Source organism: Pipra filicauda, unplaced genomic scaffold (assembly GCF_003945595.2).
Source record: "Pipra filicauda isolate LSUMZ 115617 unplaced genomic scaffold, ASM394559v2 scaffold429_size647294_pilon, whole genome shotgun sequence".
NCBI lineage: Eukaryota > Metazoa > Chordata > Aves > Passeriformes > Pipridae > Pipra > Pipra filicauda.
The window spans coordinates 23,214-30,654 of record NW_024104564.1 but is presented as its reverse complement, the minus strand read 5'-3'; the positions used below and the strand labels follow the sequence as shown (position 1 = coordinate 30,654).

General features: G+C 45.2%; 1 protein-coding gene across 1 annotated transcript; it reads right to left on the bottom strand.

Moving 5' to 3' along the window:
* Positions 1 to 4,125: 4,125 nt before the first annotated feature.
* On the bottom strand, positions 4,126 to 6,190 carry LOC113988886. Its single transcript, XM_027722881.2, has 2 exons — positions 5,962 to 6,190; positions 4,126 to 5,873 (listed from the first exon to the last, which is right to left on the bottom strand). Exon 2 carries the CDS (start codon positions 5,858 to 5,860, stop codon positions 4,139 to 4,141), a length of 1,722 nt encoding a protein of 573 aa, XP_027578682.2. The 5' UTR covers positions 5,861 to 5,873; positions 5,962 to 6,190; the 3' UTR covers positions 4,126 to 4,138.
* Between the last annotated feature and the right edge of the window lie 1,251 nt (positions 6,191 to 7,441).

Below are 7,441 nucleotides of genomic sequence, written 5' to 3'. Positions count from 1 at the left end.
CCAGATTTTTTCCAGATTTTTCCCCATTTTCCCTGGGTTTTTTACCGCTTTTTCCACATTTTCCCGGATTTTTTCCCTATTTCCCCCATTTCCCCTGATTTTTCCTGCATTTTCCCCACATTTTCCCAGATTTCCTCCCATTTTCCCCCATTTTCCCACATTTTTTCCCCCATTTTCCCACATTTTTCCCCATTTTCCCACATTTTCCATACATTTTTTCCACATTTTCCTGGATTTTTCCAATTTTTCTCCATTTTCCTGGATTTCCCCCCAACTTTTTCCCAGATTTTTCCCCCATTTTCCCCCATTTTTTCCACATTTTCCCAGAATTTTTTCCATTTTTTCCCCATTCCCCCCATTTTTCGCAGAATTTCCCGCATTTTAGCCCATTCCCCCCTTTTCCCAGATTTTTTCCCTTTTCCCCCATTTTTCGTGATTTTCCCCACATTTTCCCACATTTTCTCAGATTTTTCCTCCTTTTTCCCAGAATTTCCCCATTTTCCTGGAGTTTGCCCCATTTTCCTGGATTTTTCCCATTTTTCCACATTTTCCCAGATTTTTCTCCCGATTTTCCCAGATTTTCCCCACATTTTTCCCACATTTTTCCCCCTTTTTTCCCCATTTTTCCCCATATTCCCGCATTTTCCCCTCATTTTTCTCCATTTTCCCATATTTTCCCCCATTTCCCCCCCATTTTTTCCACATTTTCCCTCATTTTTTCCCCGATTTTCCCGGATTTCCTTATTTTTTCCCCATTTTCCTGGAGTTTTCCCAATATTTCCCCATTTTCCCGGATATTTTCCCTTTTTTCCCCTTTTATTCCCACTTTTCCAACAGCCTCTCCTGTGCCTGTATTTCCACCTGTTAATTCAGGGCATTCTGGCTTCCAGTGTCCCTCCTTTCTGCAATACGCACACTGGTTCTACACAGCCTTGTCTGTAGGGGAGGCAAACCTTACATCTGTTACACAAGGCTCATACATATAACTAGCAATCGCAAAACTGACAAATCTTAATTCTAGGTCTTATCCAAAGTGATGTGATTATAGTTAACTCTTCAGCACTACCTCTCATATAGCAACTCTTAGCATGATAATACCTTTAACTATGTGCTCCTGGTTGTTTCAAGGTAAGCAAGATATATCAGGTACACAATAACAATACTTGGCCAAATACAAACAAGACTAGACCAGACCAGAGGGGATATTCCCCTGGGAGAGCGTCCTCTCCCGTGTCCCCTGCGAGACGGCGTCCCGCCTCGACTTACAGGTATCCAGAAACCAGATACAAATACCTTTTATCAATAGGCAGTGTTCTTGTCCAGCCCCCGCAAGAAGCCACCGAAGAAGGGAGCCCCTTCGGGTAAAAAGACTTACCCGAGGGCGCCCAAGGGGGTCCCGTCCTCCGGGGGATTCCGCAGCCGGGTGGAGAAGGTGTGCTGCCGCAGGTCGCCAAATGAATCCGAAAAATCGGTCTGACAAACTGCTCAGAGACTTTTCATCTTTAAGCAGCAAGGTATTTGTTTATTCAACGTTGGGAGCAAGCCAGCTCGCGCTGGACAAACTTGCTCACCGGCTTCTCAGAAAACCAGCACTTTTATCCAATTTTCAGATGTGATTAAACGCATATTCAAACGATTACAACATCTATCAATACATATTAAAAATAGGCGGAGTATAGGCGGAGCTCAGGGCGGTGCTTCTCTTGACACCCCGTTTCGAGGGGTAGTTCCGATCTTCATCCATAGGGCAGGGGGCTCTAACTCATCTTCCTCATCTTGACCCTTCTTCCTTTCCATTGTTCTTGTCCCGCTCACTGAAGCTTGGAAAAGGCCCTGGCTCCAGGCCTATTTCTCCTATTCAAATGTCTACCTGATCCTGTTATACTTCTAATTTATTGCTTCTAAGTCTATTACATGTTCTTGTACTATTCTCTTAAGCTTTTGGTCCAGTAAGTAGAACAGAACGGGGACAGATCGTTTTGAATATTGGTAACTTGTTTGCAGGCCCAAATCAACTTGTTTGCAGGCCCAAATCTCTTAGTTAACTCTTTGGGCCTAGCCCCCTATATCATCAGCACTCCATGCGAATGTCTGTGCACTCACTTTGGCCTGAGAGAAACCTGCCTGTTTGCAGGGCACTGACTGGGCAACTTTTCTTTTTGCAGGTGGAAAAGGGCAGATAACCAAAACACAGATGGGTCCAGCAGAAGGGATGCTGCTTCTGTCAAAAGCAGAGCAGAGGCCGAAAGCACTTTAGGAAGTTGCTTGCAGAAGCACTGTGCATTCCAAGTTACAGCTCAGGAGTCTCAGTGACTTGTCCAACATGAGAGCTCCTTTTCCGTTTCTCAACCCCCAGATTCCTCAGGAGTAGGAAATTCAAAACACTGTCTCAGAAAAGCTCCTTTCCTTCCTAATAATTGTGCTTTGCCCTTCCCATTTTACAGTGCTCTTGGAAATGTGCTGGTGCGATCTGGATCTGCGAGCAGCCCTGACCTCACACAGCACTCATGCAATGGCAGGAAGACCCTGCCTGGCTCCTGCTGGGGTTCTCGCCACCACCGCCCCAGTATGGGTCACTGGAATGGGGAGCTGGGCAGTGGGACCAGTAAGGACCACTTAAGGGGGTTGGGGGCACTTCAGTATCTCCATCAAGGTCAGACCAGTATAGACCATTATAAACCAATATAGACCAGTACAGACCAGTATAAACCAGGATAGACCAGTATAAACCAGTATGGACCAGTATAGACCAGTATAGGCCAGTATAAAGCAGTAGAAACCAGTACAGGTCACTGGAATGGGGAACGGGATGGTGGGACCAGTACGGACCAGTTAAGAGGGTTGGGGGCAATTCAGCATCTCCGTCAAGGTCAGAACAGTACAGACCAGTACGGACCAGTACAGACTGGTATAGACCAGTAGAAACCAGTACGGGTCATTGGAATGGGGAATGGGGCAGTGGGACTAGTAAGGACCAGTTAAGGGGGCTGGGGGCACTTCAGCATCTCCGTCAAGGTCAGACCAGTACAGACCAGGATAGACCAGTATAAACCAGGATAGACCAGTATAAACCAGTATGGACCAGTATAAACCAGTATGGACCAGTACAGACCAGTAGAAAGCAATATGGACAGGTATGGTCCAGTACAGGCCAGTATGGGTTTTTGGAATTGGGAATGGGGTGGTGGGACCAGTAAGGACCAGTTAAGCGGGTTGGGGACACCTCCATCAAGGTCATACTAGTATATACCAGTATAAACTAGTGTAGACCAGTATGGACTGGTATGGGCCAGTATAGATCAGTATAAACCAGTACAGACCAGTACGGGTCGTTGGAATGGGGCGGTGGGACCAGTAAGGACCAGTTAAGGGGGTTGGGGACACTTCATCATCTCCGTCAAGGTCAGACCAGTACAGACCAGGATAGACCAGTATAAACCAGGATAGACCAGTATAAACCAGTATAAACCAGTGCGGGTCACTGCAACGCGGAATGGGGTGGTGGGACCAGTAAGGACCAGTTAAGGCAGAACTCAGATGGGACGTAATGGGTTTGGGGTGGGCGTGTCCCCTCTATGGGTGAGTGTGTCCCCTCCCAGGATTGGCGTGTCCACTCCCAGGGTGGACGTGGCCTTTGTGGGCATGTCTTTTGCCTCCTCTCCCCCTCCCTGAACTGGGAGCTCAACTGGGACTTACTGGGGTTTGGGTGGGAGTGTCCCTTCCTACGGCGGATTAGTGGGACGGTGGAGACCTCCAGGCCTTAGGGTGCTAGCCCCATTACCTGCAAGGTGAATGCCCTTCCCCCCTGCTCCCCGCACGTGGCCCAGCGACCCGGCAAGGAGCCCACACAGACCACCAGGGAGGGAGGGACAAAAGAGGAAGTTCAAAGTGGGGAAGGGGTTTATAAAGCTTTTAGGAAGGTCAAAGGGAAACCAATCACAAGTTCAAGGGCACACAGAAAAAACCAATCAGGTAAGGGGTCAACAGCCGATAGGAAGGGGTTAACAAGGACCAATGAGTCACACCTCAGGACACCTTCCCAGGACACCTTGTATGAGAGACAAGTCCCTCACAGGTGGTGTCGGGAAGAGGGAGCAATGACACTGCAGAAAATACAAAAAGCCATTTTGAAACGTGTTTAAACCACATTAAAACCTTCTGTTTCTACAACATTTGAGCTGTTTTCTTCTTTATCTTCACTAATCTGTCTCCGACAGGACTTCTTCCATCCTGCGTATGGCAAATCCATTGCCACATCTCCTCCTCCTTTGTCTTCTAAAGTTGGATATGCTTTTAATGATTGAGAGGTTCTGGCACAACTGAGCAAACATGGAAAGACACACATAAAGAGAAACACTACGGAAAGTCCTAGTACGAGAACTACAATAATTTTCTTTATAGTGGAAGAGAGGCCTTTGAAGGGCAGCCAGTCGAAAAAATCATCAAAGGTCAGATGATCAACCTCCTTGATTTCATGAACTAAGGACTTAAGCTGATTAATCTGGGAGTGGATAGATTGGGAGTGATCAGAGAAGCTGAGACAGCAGAGGACTTCAAACTCCTGACACCCATGGCCATTTACTAGAAGGAGAAAATCTATTGCAGCACGATTTTGTAACAAAGCTTTCTTATTGGTTTGGGTATCTTGTAAAAGATCATCAAGGGCAGCGCTGGTGGCATTAGCTTCTTTTGCAAGCCAGCATCCCATTCTGGTACGGAGTGTTAAGGCTTTTGTTGAGCTGACAATTGGAAGTATACCACTTAGAATGTTTGCGGTGTCGGACCAAAAATGCATGTTGGAATTGCATTCTGCTGTGAATTCACTCAAGGACTGTAATTTTTCTAAAGGATGTTCTTCAACTGGAGGTGGGGGTGCTGCAGCCACAGCGACCTGTGCTGCTTTAGGTGGAGAAGGTGGTTTTGGTTGTGATGGATAGAAGTTAAGAGGTGGGTGTAAACCTTGGAATTGCCTGCGCACTCTATGATGTGAGAAGGGTGAGGTTGTTTGGAGGTTAATGTTCCTTTTTGCCTGATTTTTGGGAGGACTTACAGGTAAAGATTTCATACGGGTAGCTGGATTGTACAGTGCTAATTTTCCAAATGTGCAGGGGTCTGCAGCAGCTAATCTAGGAATCATATTCCAGACTCTAAGTCCACAAATTAAAAAGACTCCTTTTGGAAGAATAACCGAATCAGGGGTAGCATGTATCTGGTAAGGAACCTCTTCCTTGCACCAGAAACTGAAGTTGGAATAAGGTCCATAAGAGGTGACAGTAATTATTTCAGGAGGGGCAACATATTTGTTGTGAATGAAGTAAAAACAGAGAGGAGATATAATACTCCCCAAGATTTCTAATTGCTCAGGTCTCTGCCACTGATAGCTAAATGTCTGTCTGTCATGTGAAGTTTTTGCTGGTCTTGTGAGACAATCTAAGAATGGATTTCTGAACTGACCATGGTCATCACACCAAGGGATATACTGATTCCTAAAATCGCCCCATTCTCTTGGCGTCCAGGGGATTCCTACCAGACAGATCTTAAAAGGGTGAGAGGGATCTAAGGTAGAGAGACAGAGAGAGTCAGTATTTAGTGATTGTGCCAGGTTTAGCCAAACATTTTGGCCAGAGAGCATTACCCAATTTGGAATTGTTGGAGGAGGTGTGGCAAGGGCTCCTGACATTAAGTCTGTCTGAGTTGCTGGTGTTATGCTGCACGCAAAAAGCAGGATTATCCCGAAAGTGATGCTGATGGAGGATCGCTTCCTGTAGTTGGTGCTGAATCCGTTGGTGCTGGATCTGCTGCTGGTTGAGCTGGGAGGGAAGCTTCTTGGTGGATCCTTACTAGTCTGGGCGGTATCCATCTTGGACCTGCTCCTGTGGAAACACAAGCATGTCCTCTCCCCCAAACAATTAAAGGGACAGGACCAAGCCATTCTCCTGTCAGGATATCCTTGTATTTTACCTTAGCTTCCCCCGTTTTTAATTTTCCAGCTCCAAAATGATGTCCAACAGGCGAAACATCTTCATGCAGCTTATTTAAAAAATTGAGGACATACAATGCCTTGTGTAAACATTCTGATGGAGAAAGACCTACAGCTGTTTTTTATTGTTCTTTTCAGCATATCTTTTAAAGATTTGTGAGTTCTCTCTACTATTGCTTGGCCCCGTGCAGAGTGAGGAATGCCTCAGTTTTCCCCATTTTTTTCACATTTTCACAGACTTCCCCCATTTTCCTGATTTTTTTCCACATTTTTCCAGATTTTTCCCACATTTTCCCAAATTTTTCCTTATTTCCCCCATTTTTTCCCAGATTTTTTCACAATTTCCCCCCATTTCCCCCCAATTTTTCCCACATTTTCCCCCATTTTTCCCAGATTGTCCCAGAATATTCCCCGTTTTTTTCCCCATTTTCCGGGATTTTCCCCCCATTTTTTCCCTATTTTCCCAGATTTTTCCCATTTTCCCCCCATTTTTCCCCATTTTTTCCAGATTTTTCCTCGTTTTTTCCACATTTTCCCCAGATTTTCCATTTTCCCCAGAATTTCCCAGATTTTTTCCAGATTTTTCCCCATTTTCCCTGGGTTTTTTACCGCTTTTTCCACATTTTCCCGGATTTTTTCCCTATTTCCCCCATTTCCCCTGATTTTTCCTGCATTTTCCCCACATTTTCCCAGATTTCCTCCCATTTTCCCCCATTTTCCCACATTTTTTCCCCCATTTTCCCACATTTTTCCCCATTTTCCCACATTTTCCTGGATTTTTCCAATTTTTCTCCATTTTCCTGGATTTCCCCCCAACTTTTTCCCAGATTTTTCCCCCATTTTCCCCCATTTTTTCCACATTTTCCCAGAATTTTTTCCATTTTTTCCCCATTCCCCCCATTTTTCGCAGAATTTCCCGCATTTTAGCCCATTCCCCCCTTTTCCCAGATTTTTTCCCTTTTCCCCCATTTTTCGTGATTTTCCCCACATTTTCCCACATTTTCTCAGATTTTTCCTCCTTTTTCCCAGAATTTCCCCATTTTCCTGGAGTTTGCCCCATTTTCCTGGATTTTTCCCATTTTTCCACATTTTCCCAGATTTTTCTCCAGATTTTCCTAGATTTTCCCCACATTTTTCCCAGAATTTCCCCCATTTTCCCCACATTTTCCCCACATTTTTCCCCCTTTTTTCCCCATTTTTCCCCATATTCCCGCATTTTTCCCTCATTTTTCTCCATTTTCCCATATTTCCCCCCATTCCCCCCCATTTTTTCCACATTTTCCCTCATTTTTTCCCTGATTTTCCCGGATTTCCTTATTTTTTCCCCATTTTCCTGGAGTTTTCCCAATATTTCCCCATTTTCCCGGATATTTTCCCTTTTTTCCCCTTTTATTCCCACTTTTCCCCCACTTTCCCAGATTTTTCTCTATTTTTTCCACATTTTCCCAGATTTTTTCCCCA

Excerpts from the sequence above, each read along its gene's own strand:
- LOC113988886 (XM_027722881.2), bottom strand. The coding sequence starts at position 5,860 with ATGGATACCGCCCAGACTAGTAAGGATCCACCAAGAAGCTTCCCTCCC.